The following is a 27,006-nucleotide window of genomic DNA, read 5'->3' as shown; positions in this document are numbered from 1 at the left end:
ATTTTTTCCTACATTGGTTTTCTATGTGTTTTAATGTATTAACAGTTAGAATGTCACTCCATATATGTATATTCCTATGATTTTATTGGTACAATTTTTATTTTTGTTTTGTTTCTTTAGCTAACTGACCTTGCTAGTTTCATTCATATCTGCTTGTTTATGGTGCTCAAAGCCAGAGCTTCCATTAGAGGTAGGTATCTTTAAGGGTGGTAGTGATGATGGATGCATCCCAGCTTTTGGAGGTTTTTCTGTACCAGCAGGAGCTGAGGAAACAGGACGATTATTGGACCTGCAGCTGCCTTGTGATCTATTTAAGGAATGGCTACCTGATTCCTTTTTCTGGTATTCAATTGGAGACTGTAAAGCTGCAAATAAAAGAAAGAAATTTCAAAACACTAGAAACATATTTCATATACTAAGTATTATTTGCTTTGTAAAAAGTATGATATGTTAAGTACAGTATATAATATATGAAGTTTACAGTGCAAATGACATGCATAATTTAGGTTTCTTCATAAAGTTCTCTATTACAATAAAAATCACAGTGTAAGTCACTGCCGCTTTGTACATGCAGCTAATTATATCAGTACATGCTTATGAAAAAAATGTAATGGCATACCATTTAAAAAGTTTCTCTGAGTATCCAGGACTTGATTAATGTCATTTACCCAAGCTTGCTTTATATCTGGATTGGCAGCTTGAAGTGTGAATCTCTCAGATGACCCCCGGCAGTAAAGTGCAAACTTGCAAGGGTCATTATCAATATTTTCATCCATACTTAAGTAACTCATCTAAAATAAAAATGTACGAGTCCTTAGTCAACAATGATTTTGATCAAGTAAATGATGAATTTGTAAAAAGGTTTACAGAGAACACTCAACATTTAGTTACTTTGTATGGAATCATGCGGTTTACAACTTTCTCAGATAGTTAGGGTATCTTTTAATAGAGCACACTTTTTATACAATGTACCTTAATGCTTTTCTTAAACTGATAGCCAGGGGTCGAAGAGCCTTTTCTGAGGAGTTCACTGAAGATTACAATCTGTTCAAAGAGGAAGACTCTTCGTTCTTTGCTGCGAGACAGTACTCCAGAGTCTTGCTCTGTCACAAAGAATGTGTCCTGCTGTAGCAGCTTACCTTGAGCAGTTAGCTTGCCCTAGAGTAAAACAAAGGTCCCTCTAATTAGGTTAGATGAACAGCCCTATCATAAATTTACTTATAAAGGTACAGATTGCACAGCAGTTGTTAAAAAATATATAATTACTCTGTGCCATATTTGGCCAGAAACAGATTGCTGGATGTGCAAAGCAAGTTCGTCCAATTGTTAACTAGTTCCTTCACCTTACATGGCTAAAACAAAACATTGTTGGCAAGACTGCATACATAACCCTCAGAGAGTGCATTTCTTTCTCTGCATACCATTACCATGCTTTAAAAACTTACAAAAGATTCAACTAAAATGACTTTCTCCAGCCTGGTTAGTGTATTAATTTACGAGAGCTAGTATTAAATTCCAGGGAACAGACATAAGCTTGAGAACTTAAAATGTTTACTTTCCAACTGCTCAACAAAGACTTAATTCCTAAATGATCCACAAATGATTTCTAACACCAATTAAGTCAAGTCAAAAGAAGTATTTTATATTAGTAGTAGTAATTAGTTACTAATTAATAAAGTGTTTTGCACAGAAACCTCCAGCCAGTAGCGCCTGCCAGGATTGGAGATGACGCCTCTGATTTATTTTACATAATTCACACAAAATATAAATCTGTAATCGGAAGACAAATGTATGAGTGTAAGATACACAGGTGGAAGAACTACTTAAAAAAAAAAAACACTCAAGTAGAAGTATTACTACATAGACAAAAATGTACTAATGTAATATTTTCCTACATGAAAGGTACTCAAGTATAAGTAAAAAAGTAGGCTTGAAAAAACTACTTACGTAAAAGTACAGTCTGGAACGGATTAATTGTATTTACATACAATCCTATGGGGGAAATTGCTTCGGTTCACGACCAATTCGGTTTACGACCAGAGGTTTGGAACGAATTATGGTCGTGAACTGAGGTTCCACTGTATATATAATATATATATATTCACTGCATTTGTAGTCTGAGTCCCGCCCTGATTGAATGGGTGGTTACCTACCAGGTAACGCATGTCTGCCCTTGGATAAACATCCGTCACGGTGCCATCTTCAGTTGCAGACCAACCACATGTGTTACCTGGTAGGTAACCACCCATACAATCAGGTCGGGACTCAGACTACGAATGCAATGAATGTAATTACTCCGGACCTACAGGCTGTCAAATAAGCGAACCACGCACCATGGCGCAGTGTAAAAGGGCTTCGTCTCTGATGCCTGAGGTTCGATCCCCGCGAGGGGAGCAGTACAGTGTGTATGCCTGATGAGCCCAAATGAGGGTGAAACACGTGTCGCGTACTCTTTACATTATTTGACAGTAAACTATGCAACATTATATATATATGTGTGTGTGTGTGAATATATTGTCACACGCACATGGGAGTCAGCAGCAGGGTCTAGTTACTGTTGAAGCGCCATATGGGACTGATTATGTGCACTAATACCTTCTTTCATTCCTTGCAGGGACACTTAAGAACTTCAGTTCCTGTTTCAGCATAAGACCGCCCCTGGGATGATGTTACTTCCCCTCGACGAACCACCTCTTCCTCCCTTTCCACTATATAAACCCGATGATCCTCCTGGACTTCAGTCTGTTATATGACTCGATTTGAAGAGACTACTCTTGTTTCTAACCTAAAGATATTTTGCCTTACAGCGAACCTGACAATATGCAGAGCAGATCCCCCCCAAACCTTTATCTTGTTCCCTTTGTTTTCTTACGATATATGTATATGTATGTATGTATGTGTGTGTGTGTGTGTGTGTGTGTGTGTGTATATGTGTATATATATATATATATATATATATATATATATATATATATATATATATATATATATATACTAGTCATTTAGCCAGTTACAATAACGGGCGCTAGAACAGTAGTGCATAAACATTAGTTGGAACAGTCTATATTAAATGGCAAGGGACTTTGACCTCATTCTTTTTGTTGGTCGTATTTTTCTTTCTTTCAGCCTTTCTTTTGTTGATGTTTACTTGCTGAGCTGACCGTTCTTCGTGGTCTGCCGCCGTGTATTGTGTGTCTTTCATTTTCTGTGACAGTAATACTGTCTTGTATGTCCGCTGGCTTGTACGTCCGTATTATACCTTTAATTTTCTCTGGCGGTAATACAGGCGTGCAAGTCGGTAATATGCCTTTAATCTCCTCTGACAGTAATACTGGCTTGTATGTGGCTGTAATATGTGTCACTGTATTGTGTACCTTTATTTTCCTCTCGCAGTAATACTGGTTTGTATTTCCGTAAAACGCCTCTAACTTTCTCTGACAGTAATATCGCGCATCGCACTGTGTCCCGCGCATGCGCACTTCACCAGAAGATACACACAGACACCTGGACGCACACAGGGATTTTATTAAAGAGGAGATATATATATATATATATATATATATATATATATATATATATATATATATATATATATATATATATATATATGTGTGTACAGTGCATCCGGAAAGTATTCACAACGCATCACTTTTTCCACCTTTTGTTATGTTGCAGCCTTATTCCAAAATGGATTAAATTCATTTTTTTCCTCAGAATTCTACACACAACACCCCATAATGACAACATGAAAAAAGTTTACTTGAGGTTTTTGCAAATTTATTAAAAATAAAAAAACTGAGAAATCACATGTACATAAGTATTCACAGCCTTTGCTCAATACTTTGTTGATGCACCTTTGGCAGCAATTACAGCCTCAAGTCTTTTTGAATATGATGCCACTAGCTTGGCACACCTATCCTTGGCCAGTTTCGCCCATTCCTCTTTGCAGCACCTCTCAAGCTCCATCAGGTTAGATGGGAAGCGTCGGTGCACAGCCATTTTAAGATCTCTCCAGAGATGTTCAATCGGATTCAAGTCTGGGCTCTGGCTGGGCCACTCAAGGACATTCACAGAGTTGTCCTGAAGCCACTCCTTTGATATCTTGGCTGTGTGCTTAGGGTCGTTGTCCTGCTGAAAGATGAACCGTCGCCCCAGTCTGAGGTCAAGAGCGCTCTGGAGCAGGTTTTCATCCAGGATGTCTCTGTACATTGCTGCAGTCATCTTTCCCTTTATCCTGACTAGTCTGCCAGTTCCTGCCGCTGAAAAGCATCCCCACAGCATGATGCTGCCACCACCATGCTTCACTGTAGGGATGGTGCCAGGTTTCCTCCAAATGTGACGCCTGGCATTCACACCAAAGAGTTCAATCTTTGTCTCATCAGACCAGAGAATTTTCTTTTTCATGGTCTGAGAGTCCTTCAGGTGCCTTTTGGCAAACTCCAGGCGGGCTGCCATGTGCCTTTTGCTAAGGAGTGGCTTCCGTCAGGCCACTCTACCATACAGGCCTGATTGGTGTATTGCTGCAGAGATGGTTGTCCTTCTGGAAGGTTCTCCTCTCTCCACAGAGGACCTCTGGAGCTCTGACAGAGTGACCATCGGGTTCTTGGTCACCTCCCTGACTAAGGCCCTTCTCCCCCGATCGCTCAGTTTAGATGGCCGGCCAGCTCTAGGAAGAGTCCTGGTGGTTTTGAACTTCTTCCACTTACGGATGATGGAGGCCACTGTGCTCATTGGGACCTTCAAAGCAGCAGAAATTTTCTGTAACCTTCCCCAGATTTGTGCCTCGAGACAATCGTGTCTCGGAGGTCTACAGACAATTCCTTTGACTTCATGCTTGGTTTGTGCTCTGACATGAACTGTCAACTGTGGGACCTTATATAGACAGGTGTGTGCCTTTCCAAATCATGTCCAATCAACTGAATTTACCACAGGTGGACTCCAGTTAAGCTGCAGAAACATCTCAAGGATGATCTGGGGAAACAGGATGCACCTGAGCTCAATTTTGAGCTTCACGGCAAAGGATGTGAATACTTATGTACATGTGCTTTCTCAATGTTTTTATTTTTAATAAATTTGCAAAAATCTTAAATTAAACTTTTTTCATGTTGTCATTATGGGGTGTTGTGTGTAGAATTCTGAGGAAAAAAATGAATTTAATCCATTTTGGAATAAGGCTGTAACATAACAAAATGTGGAAAAAGTGATGCGCTGTGAATACTTTCCGGATGTACTGTGTGTATGTGTGTGTGTATATATATATATATATATATATATATATATATATATATATATATATATATATGCACACACACAGTCGACCCTTGATATACGACCGGCCTGACATGCGAACAGCTTGATTTATGACCAAAATTTTTATTTTGATTTACGACCAACATCTTGCGTTATGACCCGAATGCGGTCACGTGTATCCGCTTGCCTGATTGTAAACAAATAGCCGACAGCGTTTGTAAGCGTCAGTCGGAGCCCAGATACATGTGTTTGTGGACGTAATTTCGGTCAGTGCAGTGATTTATATAATTTTTTTCGGTAATTGCTAAGGAAGGAAGAGAAGGTAACGAAGGTAAAGAAAGCGATCACAATCGAAACGAAGAAGGAAATTGTGTGGAAATATGAGAGTGGTGTTCGTGTGACCGATCTCGCTAATATGTACAGCATGTCGAAATCCACCATCTCGACAATTTTACAAAGAAAAGATTTGTATAAGGAGGCTCCTTCCAAACAATAACCACCTTCCATTTCATTCTCCTCCTTCTCCCTTCCTGCAGCCCAAAGATGTCAAATTAAATGGTGAGTACAGTATGAAATTGTTGTTTCTGGTAGGCTAGGCACTTTTTTATAACTTTTTGGTTAGTACATTAGAAAAATTATTGGTGTTTTGGTAAATTATGCACATTATACAACCCTTTTTATTATGAAAAGGTTAAGTAAGTGTTGCTGTGGGAGGTTCAGAATGCATTATGGGTATTTCCATTATTTCTTATGGGAAAAATAGTCCTGACTTACAACCAACTTGAGTTACAACCAGCCCTCGCGAACGAATTGAGTTCGTAAGTCAAGGGTCCATTGTGTATATATATAGTGAGATTTTTGATTTTGAAATTCTGCTAACGCACACAGGGATTGGTTGTCCACCATCGGTGCAACTGTAAGTTGGCAGGCTTACAGCATAACATGTTTGTCGTCCAAAGGTTGATGCAGGGCACATTTAACACCAGCCATGGATTCAGAGCTCTGGAACAGACCAAACAAGCATCCGCAGCTGCCCTGATCTGCACCATCATGGTGTTAGAGCAGACCCCAGCTACAGTGGTTTTAAAGTGTATTGTTAAGCACTTCTAGTAAACTGGACCCTTAATTGATTAAAAGCAGCTTGTCCCCTGTTATTCTGGAATGAGATTTAAAGTTATGAAAATAATTTTATTAGATGTGCAATGCATTATACTAATTACAATTTGAAATCAATATTAAAGATGCTTTATTATTTAGTTACTCTAATAGCCCACAGTACAGAAGTAACCTATATCTGAAATACTGTACATGCAAACATAGTATCATAACAAATTCATGCGAAACAAGTACATTTCTAAATGTAGTCTGAAGTTATTATTAGAAGTTTATAATATACTAGCTGTGTAAGCTCGTGCTTTTTCCTAGAAACTATTGAAATTGTCAGAAAAAAAATTGAAATGTAGAGATGTCAGGTAATTGAAAGGAACTACTTTGGGCATCTCATGCCTAGGTTTCATACTGCCAACGTGCTCACATCGTTTGTGCATTAGCGGCTAAGCGACTGTCTTTCTTCAGAAGTTTCCTTTTGCCGATGTGCTTGCCTCGCTTGTGTATTAGCGGCGGGAGGAAAACTAAAAAGGGATACCGTTTTGCTGATGTGCTCGCCTTGCTTCTGCATTAGCCGCTAAGCAAGTAACTCTTTCTTCAGAGGTTTCGCTTTGCCAACGTGTTCGCCTCGCTTGTGTATCCTCAGAGGTGGAGTTCTTACCCCGACTCCACCTCTCACTTCTGGGCTGGATGGACAGACACACACACTTCCACGTGTAGACGTTCATATATAAGATAATTTGAGAAAGCAAAGACTTCAGTGGAGCGAAATGTTTACAGTTTTGCAAATAAAGAATAGTATCATAAAAAAGACTTATACTGTCAACATATTAGGCAAGTGCAATCTGGATAGAACCAGAACATACAAGGAACTTAAAGCTCAAACCACAGTTAATATGTTATCTCTAAGTAACAAAGTAGAACACTGATGAACAAACTACAGTTAAATTCTTTTGATTGTGTCCCAGAAACACTCCCAGAAACGTGAGTATTAAAACAAAAAAAAAATGAAGGCAGGTGTTACATGAGTCAATGGGCAATAAGGATATTTTGTAAATTGTCGTTTAGATGAATACAGCATGTGTGTTGTCAATGTAATGTCAAATGCGTTTTGTTGCCAAGTATTTCATGTGACCAGTTCTTTGGACTTGTCATTATAATTCTCAATATGAAGCTTTTTGCTGTAGCCTTGCTCAGATGGTGAAACCAAAAGTTTTGCAAGCCCCCATACCCTTTAGTACAACTGGGCACTACTTGGTTATCAGAAATTTACTGTTGCATATTTCAGTACAGTTAACTATGATTCTTTTTTAAATTGTGTATGCTGTATATTAAACATGTTAATTTAAAAATCAACTTGCTTCCTCGATTTTTTGGGATACAGTTTACACCACATAAAACAGCTTCATTGTCTTACTGTATGTCCTTGGGCCTGAACAACTCTTCTAAATGAATACAGTATCGTCTCTTTTTTTATATAAAGAGTGATGCTGCTACCACTACAATGAGAACTTTAAACTGCAATGTCCATTGCACAGGTATGCCCACATGTAGCAGAAAATGTAAAGTCACCGTGGAAGGGATGTAATGAGGTAGCGTTTACAAAGCATATTCAGTTTTCTGTAATACACTGGGCCATCACTCTGTAAAAATAAGGAAACTGCACATCATTTACAAAATACTTTGTACATGCAGATCATGTCTGACAACCCCCAAAATTTTTGCATGTAGTTTTATTTAAATTGGCCACTGTGAACCTGGACATGTGAATATTGCACATCAATTGTATTTTGTAATGACCTACCCTGAAAATATAATAAAGTAGGATAATTGCTAAATAAATGCACACATTTATTGTTCTTTATTCTATTTAATGCTTTATTTGTTTCATTGTTCTATTCAGGAAAACATTTGTATCCAATGTTACATATAGCCTGCTGTTTTTTCTAAGACTCTGTGAAGCGTCCTGAGCATGGGAAAGTTACTATATAAATAAAATGTATTATTATTATTATTACAGGTAAAATACATCTGCTTTATTGAAATAACACAATGATGTACTACGTGGCAGGTCACACAACATTTGTTGTTTTTTTTTTTGTTTTTTTTGCACCTGAACAGTTTTTTTTTTAAAACATCCTTGAATGGACAATACGCTGTTCTTTGTTGGCTATGACAAAGTATATGAAAGTGAATGAGGAATATGGCTTTCAAATGTTGTCCATGTAAGTGAGGCACTTCTATCTAATACGACAACATGCATAGTATGGCAGTTGTTAAACAGTGTACTGTCAAATTACGTATTACACACTAGTTACACACTCAGTGGATGTCAGATATAGTATTAAATTGTGGAAAGATAAGTACAAGAATGCTCAAAAATGAGAGGATGTAGAATATCTCGAGAGGGATACTGGATAATAGCACTGCACATTGGGGGGGCACTCTGATTTACCAAGCTTTGTCAGCTGTTTTTTTCCTTAACACCAGCTTGTTCCTTTTGGATTGATTTTCTACATTTTAGCTGATTTCTGACAGACCAATTTTATTAAATTAAGATGAAGAAAACTGAGGGATATTACAGAAGTGTTGTCAAAGTTGGAAAAGGTCAAAAAACTATCATCAGTATTAACTGTGAAAACTATACAAGATGGCTTAAGAAAACTAAAGTCTATAACATTAATTTCTAAATAGAAGGTTGCTCAAAAACATTTTTTTTCCTCAATGTAGTTCCTTCAGCATATATGTTTCTTTGAGCCATCTTTTATAATGTAACTGTCATCATGTCACACATGTATAATGCGTTCACCACCTGCCTAACACACAACATCCTAGCAATGATAAAGGCAATTCAATGAAAAAAGGAATACACAAAATTACAGTGATTGTGACATTATGTAAGAAAAAAAATGAAAACAGAAATGGAACATTTATTTACATAATCTTTACTTTACCAGAGCTGCAACTCTTAAAACTTGCATGAATTATAACTCTTAATAAAATTTAAAGTAGAAATGCATTTGTAGGAGCCATTTTTTAGTTATTTAGGTTATATTAAGTTGATAGAAGTATTTTCTTAGTTATGTTGAATGTTTTTGTATATATTAGTGCATAGTATATGGGAGGTTCAATTCTAATTATTTTTTGTCTCTCTGGCTGCAGATAAGTCTTGGTTACTGATCTGCCTTGCTGTAGGTAAGGTATGGAGGGCATACAATTTCAAACCATGCCCAGTTGTATGTAACATAACATGTTCCATTGAATGTGCCATGCCATGTGTATAGAATGTACTGAATGTATTAAGCATAGAGAAATAATTAATCTTTTAAGTAGAAAACAACTGAAGTTTAATAAGAAAAGTTAAGTTTAAAGAAGAAACCTTTTTCTTTTTTTGCCTTTTATTCTTCATGTGTAACAACTTTTTTCTCTATTCTTGTGTTAACTGTTTGCTTTGAATTTTCACTAAACCTTTTTTTAAAAAACTTTTTTGGACTGGGAAATTTCTTTTAATACGTCTTTGACTAATGCTTGATTCTGCCTTACTAACTTAGCAAATACAGCATTGTTAAAGGCATTTTTCTTGAGCTCACAGCCTTTTGTAAATAAACACTAAATATGATAGGTATATCTTTCAAAAATAAACGCATAGTCAGTTTTTTAATTACTCTCAAAATACTACCATGGTTATAAAAAAAAAAAATCATTTTACAATGAAAATTAATAACTGAAAACCTTTTAAAATTGTTGTAATTTAATAAACTAACAATGCGAGCTTGCAAAGAAGGAGGAACCATTTGATGTCTTAATGCATTTAATGTTCTTTCCAGGCTTCCTTCTATTAATGCAATTTAAATAATGTGATCTGAAGTAATACAAATCTTTAGCCACTAAAATATTAAAAATGTATATAATTTGATACCTCAAAGCCTTGTAAACGTCCAAGGTTCATCATATCATTGCAGCGTTTTGGTACAAGGCACATGAGTTCCACAGCTTTCTGTTAGAAAAAAAGAAGACAGTTACAGTATAATAGACTCCTTCAGGGTCATGTGATATCTTAGTCATCTTTTTAACTGGTGTGTACAACACTATAAAAGTGTCTTCAGTGTAAAGTTTTGATCTTTGAGTTCCTGAGACAAAAGCAAATGTTTGGTTATGCGCTGTGTTCCTAACAGTAACAGATATCATGTCTTTAGAACCAGGAATGCTGACAAGATAGCAAGAAACCTTAGCTTAGGCATTCCAAAAGTATGAACAATATAATTTACTTTGGTTTTTGGAATGCAATGCAAGCTACAAAGAGAGTTTCAGTTTTTGATATTTTAAAATAAGGAAAAACTTTATTCTGAATAATTATTATAACAATGATAATAGCAGGAACTATGTTCAAAAATCATTTATTTCAGATTTTATACAATCTGAAAGCAAGGTCCATATTTTAGCTACTTAATAAAAGCACACATTAATATTTTTAAATAACTTTTATCTCAAGTGCCCTGACCTGAGGATTCAGTACAAGGAACAGATGTTTATGTGAGGCCAATTAAAATAATACTAATATATGCAAATATTTTTTATAAAAACAACTTTGGATTTTACTTTGTAGCTGCCATTTGCAGGTAACTATAGTTAAACTGTGTATGAACTATGCAACTTGAGTAATAACATGCAATGAACCTGTTCTTAATCATTTAAGCGATGACTGTATATCTTTTACTGTTTCAGTTCTCAAGTAGTATTGCATCGTTACTCTGCATTTTCAGGTCATTTATTTTAATTGCAACATCCTCTCTGTAACTATGTGGATTCTCTATCCTGATTCTAAAGACTTGTATGTTGGGTTAATTCATGATTCTAAATTTGCAGTGTGGTTTTGTGCATGAATGGGTCCTAGGATGAACTGCTTTCTGTCTGACGTTGCAGAGTATAGGCTCTAGCCTCCTGCAACCCTGAAATCCATTATGAGCATTAGAAAATGTGTGGTTAATATTCTGATTTAATGTGGATTTCAAATACTAGTTCTCATGAAGTCTCTAGTCAAGTTACACAAGTAATTATTTTTGCCTTCCACAAGGTTAGACCAGAACCTGATACATACAGGATCTATACAACTACGTTTGGGCGTTCCAGTTTTGTACACAGTGAGCAAAAGGGAAATTTACACATGAAAAACAACTTAAAAGTACATATTGTAAAAGAGGACAGAACAGTAGGTGTAGGATGGAGATCACCCCTACAGACACTGTAGTATAGTATAGCGCCTATGGGACTGAAGCTTGAATCATAAGCCTCAAGCAAGTCAGTGAACCTGTTTCTGTTCCAATCATGAAAAATACAGTATATGTAAACAGTTATATTTTTATAATTGAAATTTGCCATGGATAAAGTTATCAGCTAAATACATTATAATAGTAATTAATGAGACTGGCTTTATAAGGTGAATTGGATATTTACATAATTATGCAAAATATTAGAATGCAATCAGAAAAAAATACTAAAAAAGACTTTACCTCTATATTTTCACAGTCTAGTCCAGCCTTCTCACTAAATTTAAGAAAATCCTAAATCAGGCAAAACATGATAAGTTATTGCATAGAAATACTTTTTTTTTTTAATTCAGCAGGTAGTATTTATTCCCATATAATGTAACTCTTCAAAATAAAGACGTTGACAAAATAGACATTCACTCTCCACAACCCTGCAGGAAGCAGGCTTAAAAGATGATAGATTTACTAATATATGTTAAGCATATAAAAATATGTTAAGCTAAAATGTACTGTGTCCTCTGCAAAAAGCAATAGAGAAATGCATGTCAGTTTGTTTTAATTACAATAACTGCAGTAATTTCCTTTAAAATTGTGCAATGTTTTACATTTTTAATATCTTGTACACCTTATTAAATCTTCCTATGTTTGCCCTCAACCCACTGTGTACAGAAGATGGCAATGTTAACACAAAAAGGAAAATGCTTATAGTTGCATACCAGCGACTAAAAACAACATGGTAGAACATTTTGACAAATGCATTAGTAGCTGAAAGTTTTCTTTCTCTTTGCAACATAACAGTAGCAATCACCCCAACTCTAGTGGAAATGTACTTGTCCACAGTCTAGCCTCACCTCAAATATACCCCATAATGTGGTGTATCCCCTACTAATACTATCTTCCCAGTCAAAATATATTTTACTTAGTCTGTGTTTAGGTTTTTTGTTACATATTCTAAACACATCTTTGACAATATATGCATGCAAACATATTAGTATTAATTTGGGGTAGAAAACTAAAGCATTTAGTATAAACATATTTAAACATATTTATTTATAAACATATTTAAACAATGTAAGAGTTATTTTATTCCAGTAATATTAGTAATAGTAAACAAGTAATATTTACCTTAAGAAGTAGCTGGTACTTAGTTATTCTTTGAATTGGTTTTATAAGAAAGTCACTAATTGTAAATCTCTGATTCACATCTTGCTTTACCTCCTACAAAAACAATATTTCCAATACATGTGTAATTATAATGTGATTTTTTTTATTTTTGAATGTATCTTTGAAAAAGAACAGCATTACCTGTCTAAATAAATAAAATAAAGCAAATTCAAATCTACTATTTAATGTGTATTTAAGAAGGGACTGTTTTTAAATAATACCCTTTTAATGATCCCATCCTACATATTCTAAGTAAGACTTGAACTGATTTGCTTGCCACTTATCTATAAACTTATCATTCAGGTTAAACCAAATTCCTTACTAATACTTCATTACAAGAAGTAAAATCGTTGACGGTAAATCAGGACAAAATTATGTGCCTGAAGGCATGTTGTTTTCTTTGCTCTTAAAAATATATATATATGTATATTACCTCAAAATAGTCATCATACTCGGCCACTAAATACTCTGATCGTGGTTTGTTTTGGCAATACACAACATACATATGCAGTCTCCGCTCCTGAAAGAAAATGGCTTGTTACAAAATACGGCAATATAGAGTAGAAAACTGTTAATCACATGGCAAGTTTGACATAAAAGAACTCATGACAATCATATATACTCCCATTTTAGACTTGTAGCTCAGTATCTTGTGCATGCAAAATGGATACCCAGCATAGTAATGCTTGAAGCAAGTTGTTGGCTTGGCTGATGGTTTCAATAACAGTTAAACAATATAATCATCCAGAACTGTCAGGCAAGCCAGCACCTAGCATCAAACATTACTATGCTGCTTTACATTAAATTAAGACTACTACTGGATCACACACGTGCTACTCAACAACAAATATTTTCAGTACTTAAATAACATACTGGATTCAGTATTCTATCATACTGTGTTGGTTACATGTTTTTCTATTAGAAGTAACCATTTGAAACAAAAAGCAAACTAGTTTTATAATAGGTGCACTACTGGTTTTTCTAAAATGTTATGAGGAAACATTCCTTCTGTATTTTTAAACAATGGAATGAATTATGTTTCATACAGGCAAAAATGTATATTGCGAGAAGACTTACATGTTTGATAAACAGTTCTGCCAATTTGTCATGGTCCTGAAGACATTTTTCCAGCTCTCCTTGGAAAAAACTAAAACAATATAATAATTACAGTATAAAATAAACTGCACTGATACTTTTAAAATATATGTATTAAATTTTTTTAACAAGACATTTTGACATCTCCATATATTGGTCAAATTATGATATTTCTGTGTAATTTTGGATAATCAAGGAATCTGGATCAGTGACTTAATAAAACTGCATGTATTTTAAGCTTTACAAATATCATATAAGCAGGCATCATCCAAGTAAGTCATCTCTGAAAGTGGATATTATTTTCTTCCAACTACTGCTTCACTGATTAAGGTTATTATTTTGATGACTCAATTAGAATTTGATTTTGCTTTGTTTCTTTTTTGTATTGTTTAATTCCTTGTGTCCAATTGCCTAAGCATATATAATTCTTAGTAGGCTCTCATGAAATGTGCTCTAGCTTCAGTTATGGATATGGTAAAGATATGCTACCATTTGCACTGATATCTTAAGATCATGCTTCCTGCCCCAGCCAAGCTCTAAAATATATCAGACGAACACTTTGTAACAGATGTCAGGTGTAGCTAGGGGTGAACAGTAACTGATAACATTTCACTGTGGACCACTTGCCTAATTGCTCTGAGGTAATCTCATCATCCCTGGATTACTTTGGATATTTTTGTGCTGTTGTAGCAGAGCTGACTAATGATGACACTGGGAAACCTTTTCTACCTTCAGCGCTCATACATCAGCCATTTTAAACCTTGTGTCTTTCTTGGTATCCTCATGAATCACACAAAGATCCGCATCAATAGTTCACAAAGACTGGCTGATTTGGCCAACCTAAGTAAGTATACCCAAGAAAATACTAAAAAAAAAGTTGAATAACGTTCTTCTGTTGTGAAGAACTTTTTTTTATTCTAACTTCTACTATAAAGTTCTTTTTGTTATAACATTTATAATGATGTATAACATACTGGGTATTGAGTACACCTTGTACTGTTATTTTTCATAACATTTTATCCAGTTTTTAGTCTGCCTTTACTGATTGCAAGCACAAGTGTAAATTCCAATGTCTATGTGTATGTCAAATAAATTAATAAACTATTATATTTAAATAGCCCTTAAAAACATTATAAATAAAGGCAGATAAGCAATAAGCAAATGCATAGGTAAAAACAAATATCATACTCTTTGTGCCAATCATAAATCTGGTGAATGTTTCCGAAAACAATTTTGTCTTTTCCTTTCATGTCTTCAGGGACACCTTTTTCCTCAATCTTCTTCATGAACCCCTATTTAAAAAAAGATGGAACAAAGTGCAGGCATTTACTATACAAGTGTTTTACTGTGCCCATAAAACATTACCAGGTATATCACAAGTGCACTGTAGGCAGAAAAAGTGGCTATATGGCTAAAAAGTTGGAGACCAAAAAATGTTGAATTATAGTTCTCTTGAGCTATGTAATGTTGAGTCTCTGAACCTGCCAGAGTTCTAAATTAATATACCCATTTGAGCATGTCATTCAGAGCAAAATGTGTATTATATAATGTTGTTGTGTCTGATTATAGTCTGGTACCCCCTCTTAATTCTTTTGATTTTTGTTTATTGGCTGAGCTGTCAAAGTAGCAACTTCCTTTTAATATATGACATGCCTTATGGAAACAGTAGTATTTCAGCAGTGACATTGTTTATTGGATTAACATAAAATATGCAATATACGTCATAACAAAAATAGACAGGTGCATAAATTTGGGCACCCCAACAGAGATATTACATCAGTACTTAGTTGAGCCTCCTTTTGCAAATATAACAGACTCTAGATGCCTCCTATAGCTTTTGATGAGTGTCTGGTTTCTGGATGGAGGTATTTTTGACTATTCTTCCATACAACATCTCTCCACTTCAGGTAAATTTGATGGCTACCGAGCATGGACAGCCTACTTCAAATCATCCCATAGATTTTCGATGATATTCAAGTCAGGGGACTGTGATGGCCATTCCAGAACATTGTACTTCTCCCTCTGCATTAATGCCTTTGTAGATTTCGAACTGTGTTTTGGGTCATTGTCTTGATGGAATATCCAACCCCTGCTCAACTTCAACTTTGTGACTGATGCTTGAAAATTATCCTGAAGAATTTGTTGATATTGGGTTGAATTAATCTGACCGTCGACTTTAGCAAGGGCCCCAGTCCTTGAACTAGCCACACAGCACCACAGCATGATGGAACCTCCACCAAATTTGACAGTAGATAGCAGGTGTTTTTCTTCGAATGCGGTGTTCTTCTTCCACGATGTAAAGTGCTTTTTGTTCTGACCAAATAACTCAATTTTTGTCTCATCAGTTCAAAGCACTTTGTTCCAAAATGAATCTGGCTTGTCTAAATGAGCATTTACATTTGTTTGTGGCGTGAGTTCAGAAAGGGCTTCTTTCTCATCAGCCTGCCATAAAGATGTTCTTTGTGCAAATTGTGCTGAATTGTAGAACAATGTACAGATACACCATCTGCAGCAAGATGTTTATGCAGGTTTTTGGAGGTGATCTGTGGGTTGTCTGTAACCATTCTCACAATCCTGCGCATATGCAGCTCCTGTATTTTTCTTGGCCTGAAAGACCTGGGTTTAACAGCAACTGTGCCTGTGGCCTTCCATTTCCTGATTACATTCCTTACAGCTGAAACTAACAATTTAAACCTCAGAGATTGCTTTTTGTAGCCTTCCCCTAAACCATGATACTGAACAATCTTTGTTTTCAGATCTTTTGAGAGTTGCTTTGAGGATCCCATACTGTCACTCTTCAGAGGAGAGTCAAAGGAAAGCACAACTTGCAATTGACCACCTTAAATACCTTTTCTCATGATTGGACACACCTATCTATGGAATTCTATGGAATTCAAGGCTTAACAAGCGAATCCAGCCAATTTGGTGTTGCAAGTAATCAGTATTGAGCAGTTACACGCATTCAAATCAGCAAAATTACAAGGGTACCCAAATTTTTGTACAGCCAGTTTTTCACATTTGATTTCATTTAATACAACTAAATACTGCTTCACTAAAAATCTTTGTTTGGAAGACACCCCAGTACTCATGTTCCTAGGAAATGAAAGACATACCACTGATATCTATTTTGTTGAAAGTAAATTAATTTGCAGGCTGTGAGGGGTTCCCAAACTTTTTCATATGATTGTATGTACAGTTTACCTTTCAAATACATTGTTTCTGTATAAACCTTAGAGATGGAAGTTACTAATAAGTCAACATATGTCAGAATACATTAAATAGTATAATAAAGCCAATAATCTATTTTTTAAAGTATAATTTATCTAAAGATCTAAATTATTTTACTTTTTTTATAATACCCCATTAGTCTCAACTGTAAAGCAGTGCAAGGAAGATACTTTTAAAAATGTATAGAAAATAACTAACTTTAGAACACAATCTTGCTTATAAAATACATATATACTACATTTGTGAAGAAATAATTTTGACTTTAAAAATACCAAACATCATTTAAATGGACAGTACTTAAGGAAAATGGTAAAATACACAAAAATAGTAAGGAATTATGATGGCTTTTAAAATATTACAATTATGAACATCAGAGATGTAAGGAAGTAAATAAGGGTAAAATGACTATGGGTTAGAGTAATGGAATATATTTATATGCAGGAATGCTGGGAATAGATGAAGGTTTACATTTATTGTAATGCTGTTTAGAGGGAAAGTAAAAGTAAGCGGAAAAGAACTTGAAGAGCGCATCAAGTTTTAAGTAGTGAATTTTAGGTACAGGTAATCCCGTAAATAGCAAATACTGAAGTAACAGAATTTTCAGAATAACTAATACTTTTTATGAGCCTGGACAAAAATTCATAGAACATCATGTTAAATGAATCTCGTTTTAACGAAATGTAAATCTCAGTATAACAAACGTTTTTTTTCCGACCAAAAATGGCCACCAAAGGTAATAATGAGATGCAAAAAATACTTAATGTTGCTCCTACACCTTCCGTGCCATGTCTCGGGAACTTTGCAACAGGTTGTCTCAAAAAGAGAGACAGTCTATTGCAAAATTTCCAGTCTTGGGCGTTCTTGCCAAAGCTCAGCAAGCGTGTAAGTGCGACATCACCCCCGAATTCTGAGTCAGTGCTTCACGAGCCACAGCATGGGAAGGTGTGTTGTGTACGGATACAGTACTCTTCAAATTTCATAACGCTTCTCAAAGTTTTGTTTGAGATCAACAAAAAAGCAAGAACCAACGTCAGTTTACACTGAAAGAAAAATTAACAATCCTGAAAAAACTTGATTCCAGAATGAAGAAAAATGATGTTGTGAAAGCATTTTGGAATCACGCCTTCATCTTCATCTAATGTCTTGTTTTCATTCTGTTTTAATACCTGTATCTCTAGTTTAAAAAAAAAAAAAAAAGGTCTAACATATCATTTTCAAAAAACTTTTTTGCAGTTTAAGAAGCACTGTTTTTTTTTATTTTTATATATTATATATATATATATATATATATATATATATATATATATATATATATATATATATATATATATATATATACAGGTATTGTCAAGCATGGGTTACAGAGTTGCACGACAGACAGGAAGAAGAGTCCAGGTTTTCAAGGAAAATACAGGTACCTTATTACTGTATAGAGAAGGCAGGTACAGTCTCAAGACTTCATTCAGAATACGAGTTGTTTGGAGCTGTGATCATCCTGCTTTAGCTCCTATCTTCATGATGGTAGATAATTACATAGTATTTATATTATTTTAAAAATATGAAAAAATCATTCCGTTAGGCAGACAACCAGACAAACTTACCTCCACTACAATTCCCAGGTCTTTTACATAATCTTTTTCAGTCTGAATTAGCTCATTAAGTACAAACCTAAAATTAAACAGACAAAATTAAAGTTAAACATAAAACATAGTCAAAGTAAAACAAACTTTTGTTTCCTAAAACACACAAGATTGGGTTCAAATCTCAGCCTGGTTCCTGTCTGTGTGGATGTCTGTCAGCACCTATGTGGTATCAGTAGGGATGTGCTATACTGCTATTTTTGACATTGATTCTGATTCAGGTATTTTATGTGTCAATATTTACAGTACCAATAATTAATATTTTTTAGATAGGAAGTTATTTTCAAATGATGATAGTATTGTCATCTGTATTTAAATGAATTAATATCACAACACAGCATCAAGGTCACCATAACAAATTTATTACAAGATACTAATAGAATGAACATATCATGTCATTTTCTAACCCACTTACTCCAGACCAGGGCCACATGGGGGTGTCGGATCCTATCCCAGCTGCCATACGGCATAAGGCAGGAGCAAACTCAGGACTGGGCACCCATCCATTGCAGGGCAAACACACGCTATGGCCAATTTAGCTTTGCCATTTGACCTAAACTGCATATCTTTGGACTGTGGGAGGAAACTTAAGCTGACACAGAGAGAACATGCAAACCTCTTTCTCCTTACTGCAAGGCAGGAACATTACCACTGCACTACCATGCCACCCAGAATGAACATACAAATGTATTAAAGATAACATGAACTTTTTCATAAAGAATTGGTTATTTTTTAATACATATAATACAGGCAATCACTTCACGAAAGTAATTAAACTGTTCCCTTTAGAACACTAACATTTACAGAAAAATATTTGCACATTTGCATTTTCTATTATATTCTGCCCTTCTGTTTTATTGAGAAAGATTTTGTCATATTAGCTTTACATCTAGTTATGTTTGAAATTTGCATTTAGAAAAAGGTAACATTGACATTTTTATACTTAATCCTTTTTTGCCTCTGCAAGGCAGTAACAATCCTGGGACAGGGTGACAGCACATCCAGTTTAACATTGTCAGTCCAACTAACCTGAATGTCTCTGGATTGTGGGAGGAGACAGGAGCCAGATACAATTTTAACAATACAAAATTAAGTAGAAAAATTATATTTTATTAAACTAGATATTGTTACTAATGCAATTAAAGTACTTTTAAATCCACATAGCTTGCAAAATAATATTTTTATTACTATTTACTTGGGCACTTATTTTTGGGATTAATAAAGTATCTATCAGAAAAATTATATTTTATTAAACTAGATATTGTTACTAATGCAATTAAAGTACTTTTAAATCCACATAACTTGCAAAATAATATTTTTATTACTATTTACTTGGGCACTTATTTTTGGGATTAATAAAGTATCTATCAGAAAAATTATATTTTATTAAACTAGATATTGTTACTAATGCAATTAAAGTACTTTTAAATCCACATAACTTGCAAAATAATATTTTTATTACTATTTACTTGGGCACTTATTTTTGGGATTAATAAAGTATCTATCTATCTATCTATCTATCTATTATATAAAAAAATCCTGGGACGAGATTAGACTTTTTCAGAGAGATAATTTCAGTTCCCACGAGATAAGATATTGTTCGGCTTTAAAGTTAAGTCGGAGACTTGTAGATCGTCTAATTCGTGTTGCTATCAGGGAAAAATTGTGTTTCTTCCCAATGAACAGGCGTATTCGCGAGAAATAAAAGATTTGTTATTTGGTGAAATTGAAATACACAAACACTACTGACAAAATATCCAAATCTACAATTATCTGTTCGCGTTTGCATCAATCAATGCTCAAAACGTAGATTTTCACGATTCAGGACCATACGCTATGAGAATCTGTGGTCCCACAACAATTAAAGTTACTACAAGTTTAATTTCAAAGAAAACACAACTTGGTCAGGTTTATAATTATGATCACGGAGAAGCGATGCAACAAAGAATCGAAAGTGTTAAACGATTGGACGTATTAGAAATTCTACAGCCAATAATGGATACAAATCCATACGTCCAAAAGTATCGCACTTTACATTAAATTAATCTGAAAAACACGGACAAAGGAGTTTTCTTGGATTTCTATATGAGATAATTTCAGGTCATGTGAGACGGGCTTTGTGCCAAGAGATTTAAAGAGGTTTATCTGCGAGAATTAAAAGATTTGTTGTTTGGTGAAAGTGAAATCCACATTCGTGAGCGGCAGAGACGCGAAGCACAGGCCGGGGGGGTTGGGAATTGAAGCCCCCTAGTTTTTTCAAAGAAAAACTACTTTCAGTTAAAGATTTCATTTACAAATTAGGCATAGCTAATAAGTATTTTGCCTAGTGTTAGACTATTTAACATTCATATTTATGGATATTGACTATACTGTACTTAATCATTTTAATTAGAAGAAAAAACAAAACACACAGAACCTGTGACAAAATGCTCTGACAGTTAGGCTTCACACTATTATGTGTCCTCCATTATGCTTAACTAATAACGGGCTTTATGGAGTGGTAAACGGCAAAATGTTAAACTCAACTAAAAAATATTTGGTAATCCCCTGTCTACAGTCATATGAAAAAGTTGCTGTTAAACCCAGGTCTGGCAGGCCAAGAAAAATACAGGAGTGGCATATGCGCAGGATTGTGAGAATGGTTACAGACAACCCACAGATCACCTCCAAAGACCGGCAAGAACATCTTGCTGCAGATGGTGTATCTGTCTATCGTTCTACAATTAAGCGCAATTTGCACAAAGAACATCTGTGTGGCAGGGTGATGAGAAAGAGGCCCTTTCTGCACTCACGCCACAAACAGAGTCGCTTGTTGTATGCAAACGCACATTTAGATAAGCCAGATTAATTTTGGAACAAAGTGCTTTAGATAGATAGATAGATAGATAGATAGATAGATAGATAGATAGATAGATAGATAGATAGATAGATAGATAGATAGATAGATACTTTATTAATCCCAAGGGGAAATTCACAAATTTTAAAAAAAAAATTTAAAATTACTTTGGACTGATGAGACAAAAATTGAGTTATTTGGTCATAACAAAAAGAGCTTTGCATGGCTGAAGAAGAACACCGCATTCTAAGAAAAACACCTGCTACCTACTGTCAAATTTGGTGGAGGTTCCATCATGCTGTGGGGCTGTATGTGGCTAGTTCAGGGACTGGGGCCCTTGTTAAAGTCAAGGGTTGGATGAATTCAAACCAATATCAACAAATTCTTCAGGATAATGTTCAAGCATCAGTCGCAAAGTTGAAGTTACGCAGGGGTTGGATATTCCAACAAGACAATGACCCAAAACACAGTTTGAAATCTACCAAGGCATTCATGCAGAGGGAGAAGTACAATGTTCTGGAATGTCCGTCAAAGTCCCCTGACTTGAATATCATCGAAAATCTATGGGATGATTTGAAGCAGGCTGTCCATGCTCGGCAGCCTTTAAATTTAACTGAACTGGAGAGATTTTGTATGGAGGAATGGTCAAAAGTACCTCCATCCAGAATCCAGACATCATAGAGGCTGTTATATTTGCAAAAGGAGGCTCAACTAAGTATTGATGTAATATCTCTGTTGGGGTGTCCAAATTTATGCACCTGTCTAATTTTGTTATGATGTATACTGCATATTTTCTGTTAATCCAATAAACTTAATGTCACTGCTGAAATACTACTGTTTCCATAAGGCATGTCATATATTAAAAGGAAGTTGCTACTTTGACAGCTCAGCCAATGATAAACAAAAATCCAAAGAAGAGGGATTCCCAAACTTTTTCATAAACATAAACTAGCTAGCAGCAGAGTTACTTAGATACCGGCTTGTGCCCCTTTGAAAACTCACTTGCAACATCCCTTATCTGGCACAAATTGTAGCTAAATCGCCATGCTTCAGATTTGCATCTTTGTTATGTTTTACAAATGTCTTTCTGTTAGTCGATGTGTGTGCTTTTTAAATGTTTAAATAGGCTGCTTGTTTTGCCTCTGTACTGCTCCTTCTTCCTACAAATATTACTTCAGGCGGCCATATTCTTTTCCATCTGTGAAAAGTACCAGTATATAACACTTTGCTTTTGGGCTGCCACTGCTGTACACAGTGCTTGTGCAAGGAGCACAGGTTTATGGCATTCTAGTGTCATAGCATGTCTGCTCATTTCAATACATGTGAGCAGAAAGTATGTAAGTACATTCTATGCCTTTGCAAGAACCTTGCTACTGTATCTTAAAAGTACAAAATAGTTAATATTTTTTTAATGGTATTCGATACCAAATGAGTGCAGCTTGAGTATCTAAGAATCAATTACTATGGTATTGATCTGTCCATCCATAGTACTTAGGTTCTCAGATTTTCTTCCCAAACATTAAAGATTAAGTGGATTAAATTTATGAAAAATTAGAAAAAATCAAATTCTCACTTACAGGATATGTTCAAAACTTTTTAAAAATATGGCAGGATCTAAATGCTTCTAAACATTTTAGAATAAGCTTCTATGTTGGGGATAAGGATACTTTTCCTTCCTTGCTGCTTCTAAGGATTTGCTCTGGCCCTCCTCTCTTTCTCTTGGGTGGGGATTGAATTTTGGTTTAAGTTTGACTTGATTATATGGAATGTTATTTGCTTCTAATTAAAATCAATTTTAAAAAAATTACAAGAGATTCTAAGGTGGCCCAGAGTGGTGCATGTTTATATGTCCAAAGGTGCTCCATCCAGGCATAGTTCCTTTTTTGATCTAGGTGCAGGTCAGAAAATGGAGGAATGGATCTTTGTATATCCAACACCATGCCAAAGAGCTTTACAGGCTCAGTAAAACTGTTCCTTTAATTGAAAAATGGAGTTGTTGGCAAGTATTACTTTCCCGGCTTTAGGAATGGGACCAGCATTGTTACGGTTTCTACCCTAACTCTGAGCCACAACAATTAGCCAAATGATTCTTTCTTTATTAGTTGATTAGATTAACAAAAAGAAAGCACAGAAGCCTCACTTATTTTTCAGCTCAGCAAATGCTGCTTGCTTATTAATGACAATTACAAAATTGCAGTCTGCTTTTTTTAACAAACTGGAAAACATTTGATTTGGACATTAAATCCCTCCCAGGGATGACTAAAGAGGCAACAGTATCTCACAAGTGATAAACTGCACTTCACTCGACCCCTGAAGGAAAAAGCAAGCTAGGAAGACACAGAAGCATATGGGGTAGAACTGCTGAAGCAGAGCTGAGGACCCTAAGCTACAGCTAGGGAACCGTAGGCAGACATTAACATGAAATTAACAGGATGCATGCAGTTGCAGTACTGGCAAAAAATTGGGGGGGCGCAGTGTGTTGAAGTTAGAACATGACATTAGAGTCTCTGTTTACTATCAACATGCGACAGCTAGCCGCTTTGCTGATGCTACAGGATCAATGTTCGTGCTTCGATGTTTGATGAATGGTTTGATGTGGTGAAGCAAAATGCTGATATACAAATGTATTCGTGTTGCTTTCTTTTTCAAGCGTCGCATATTCCCTAATGTAATGATGAAATAAATTTTAAAGGTCTCACATACCATCATCTGTGCCATCTTTTTTTGGCACCTTCACAACAGCATCAGAATGTACGCCATGTACAGCAGTGTATTTGAGCCATAGACAAAAAAGTTAGGTTCACAGTGAAAAGATCTATTTTGTGATTAAATTGGAAATTTCGGCTTTAATCTCGAATCTTCCACTTTAATCACATAGTTTATTTTGTCATTAAAGTAGACCATCATAAATGCCATCTTAAAACCAACCCAGTTGTTAATCACTACGTGCGTTTGGGGCTTCATCCTGAACTGACAGCAGCAGCAGGCAACAATAAATAATGACTACTGTTAATAATTACACATGTGGGGGCAGCACAGTGGCGGAATGGTAAGAGTCACGTCCCTGGTGTTCCCTGCCTGAAGCTTGCATATTTTCTTGGTGGATTTCCAAAGTGTGCTCCAGCTTCCTTCCAAGGACATGCAGGTTTGGGGATGCTAAAATGATGCTAGTGTATGTGTGTGCTTGTATTTACCTTGTGATCAGCTGATGCCCCGTACTGGGATTGTTTCTGCCTCATGCCCAATGCATACTAGAATGGGTGCATCCCTGGATTGATAGATGTAATTATTAATCATCCATCCTTTTCAGAGATATTGTAGCAAGGTGTCCTTGGAATTTAATGGATGTTTCAGGCAATTCACAACACAGAGAAGCCAAACATTTTCTTACTGTGATAGTATCTCGCACTGCTACCTGGTGGAATCTTCCTGATTTACGTAAAGTACGTGCGCAAGTATAAACAGTATATTGCTTGCGTAGCAGAAGCGTCTACAGGAGCACGCATTGCGTCACGTGGTGACCCCCTCTGCAAAAGCTTGCTTCTCCACAGCACTGCATGACTCAGATGTAGAGTATTCTCCTTGTTCCTCGTCACCTTGAGCATCATTACTTGTGGTTCTGCTGCTGAAAAATGTGTCACAGCCATGTTCTCTTAGAGATTTCAAAATTATTAAAAGTTACTTGGAGATTCTATACACCAACAACAATAATTACTCTCAGGAAGCAATAATCATGTTGGATCAGTGTCCCCTGGTTAGCTGTATAGGGTTGGTAATCTGTTAAAAAAAACTGATGCAATCAGTTGACCAGGAAATAGAATTAACGTTGTAAACACACAGATTTGAAGGGGTTGCAAACAGCACACAAAGAATTCACATATATCATTAGAAAGCCCCAACTCTCTGTTTTTACTTGGAAAATTTAAGAAATTTGATATCCAAGCTGATTTTTATTGAGTAACACTTAAAAGACTATTATCACAAATATATCTCTTGCCAGTATATTTAGGTGCCTTCTAAGAGATTACCTGAATTGACAGAGGGTCAACCAGGAGTCACATTTTTCACTATCAGCCTCCTCCTCAGTTCTTTGTCCTTCCATTCTCCCTGAAAGTGAGCCACCATGTTTAGCTTCTGTATGTCTGAGAGAGGCTAGCCATCTACTGTATTCCCCATTTGTTAAGACAGGGTTTTTTTTTTGTTGCTCAGGGTTTGCTCATCAACTTTTTCAAGCACTCCTATTTGGCAGAAATTGATAACTTCTTGTGATTTAAATAAGAGGACACATTCCTAAAAATGAGTTAACCACCCAACAGCACAAAACCATAGAATTGGAAGAGGGTATACAGATGGTCCTCAACTTACAATAGGTCGACTTATGATTTTTCAAAGTTAAGATGGCGGTAGCGATACAAGAATTTATATAAAATTGTGTAAAATACTGTGTACATTTTCAAGTTGCTGCGGCGAGCAAATGTTTCTGTGGGCCGAGCGATGTGGTATGATACATTGGGATGCTGCCAGTATGCTGGGAACTTCCACCTTGTGAGATGCCACAGTCTCACTAGCAATAGATAGAGATCAGTGATCTTGTTGTTACAGTGGAATTTTTTTTTCTATGATTTCTTTTTGAAGCCCATTGAACAGTGTGTAAATATGTATTCCAAGTGCCTCACCTGCTGGTAGTGAAAAGAAGAAGAGGAAAGCCATTAGTTTGGAAGAGAAATTAAAGATAATATGCCTGCATGATGGGGGAAAGTCAGTCATGGCCATTGCACGTGATCTTCAGCTATCCCTGTCGACGATATCTCTTGAGTATCAAAGATAAGACAAGAAAAGGATAATGGAGGCAATTAAGACATCTGCTTTGGTGCATTCAATGATTATCACTAAGAAGGCAGCAGGGCCTTTAGAGGATATGGAACAACTACTCATAACATGGATGGAAGATCAGATACAAAAGCATATACTGCTTAGCCTACTCACAATACAGGCTAAGGTGCGTACGCTTTTCGATACACTTAAGGAACGCTATGATGACCCAACCTACACTCAAGCTTTTACGGCAAATCGCGGATGGTTTCGATGTTTCAAGAATCGTCACAATTGTGAAAATTAACGGTGAAGCAGCAAATGCTTATACTGAAGCAGCTGAAAAAATCAAGGAAGGACTTCGTAAGATTATTGTTGACGAGAAATACTTGCCTGAACAAATCTTCAATGTTGATGGAACTGGATTGTATATGAAGACATCAAGAAGTTAAGACAATGCCAGGATTTAAGGATTTCAAGGATGGCTATAAATTAAAGCCTTTCCTGATTTACCACTCGGCAAACCCCAGAGCTTTAGCAAAAAAAAAATCAAGGCAATGCTTCCCGTTTATTATCGGCACAAAAAGAGAGCCTGGTTGACAACAGC

The 27,006-nt window shown here is 35.8% G+C and overlaps 1 protein-coding gene across 9 annotated transcripts in view; it reads right to left on the bottom strand.

The window, feature by feature from the left end:
• The window catches only part of kalrna (kalirin RhoGEF kinase a), a 797,086-nt gene that overhangs the window by 42,970 nt on the left and 727,110 nt on the right, over positions 1 to 27,006 (bottom strand). For all 9 annotated transcript variants that reach the window (XM_051930993.1, XM_051930994.1, XM_051930990.1 and 6 more), the window contains 10 exons: positions 18,713 to 18,779; positions 15,072 to 15,175; positions 13,866 to 13,935; positions 13,222 to 13,308; positions 12,750 to 12,842; positions 11,868 to 11,918; positions 10,277 to 10,354; positions 973 to 1,158; positions 620 to 791; positions 130 to 365 (listed from right to left, as the gene is read on the bottom strand). In XM_051930993.1, the coding sequence (XP_051786953.1) occupies positions 130 to 365; positions 620 to 791; positions 973 to 1,158; positions 10,277 to 10,354; positions 11,868 to 11,918; positions 12,750 to 12,842; positions 13,222 to 13,308; positions 13,866 to 13,935; positions 15,072 to 15,175; positions 18,713 to 18,779 (1,144 nt within the window). The remainder of the gene's footprint in view (positions 1 to 129; positions 366 to 619; positions 792 to 972; positions 1,159 to 10,276; positions 10,355 to 11,867; positions 11,919 to 12,749; positions 12,843 to 13,221; positions 13,309 to 13,865; positions 13,936 to 15,071; positions 15,176 to 18,712; positions 18,780 to 27,006) is intronic.

This window comes from Erpetoichthys calabaricus, chromosome 8 (genome assembly GCF_900747795.2).
Source record: "Erpetoichthys calabaricus chromosome 8, fErpCal1.3, whole genome shotgun sequence".
Classification (NCBI taxonomy): Eukaryota; Metazoa; Chordata; class Cladistia; order Polypteriformes; family Polypteridae; genus Erpetoichthys; species Erpetoichthys calabaricus.
This window is presented reverse-complemented; position numbering and strand designations above follow the sequence as displayed.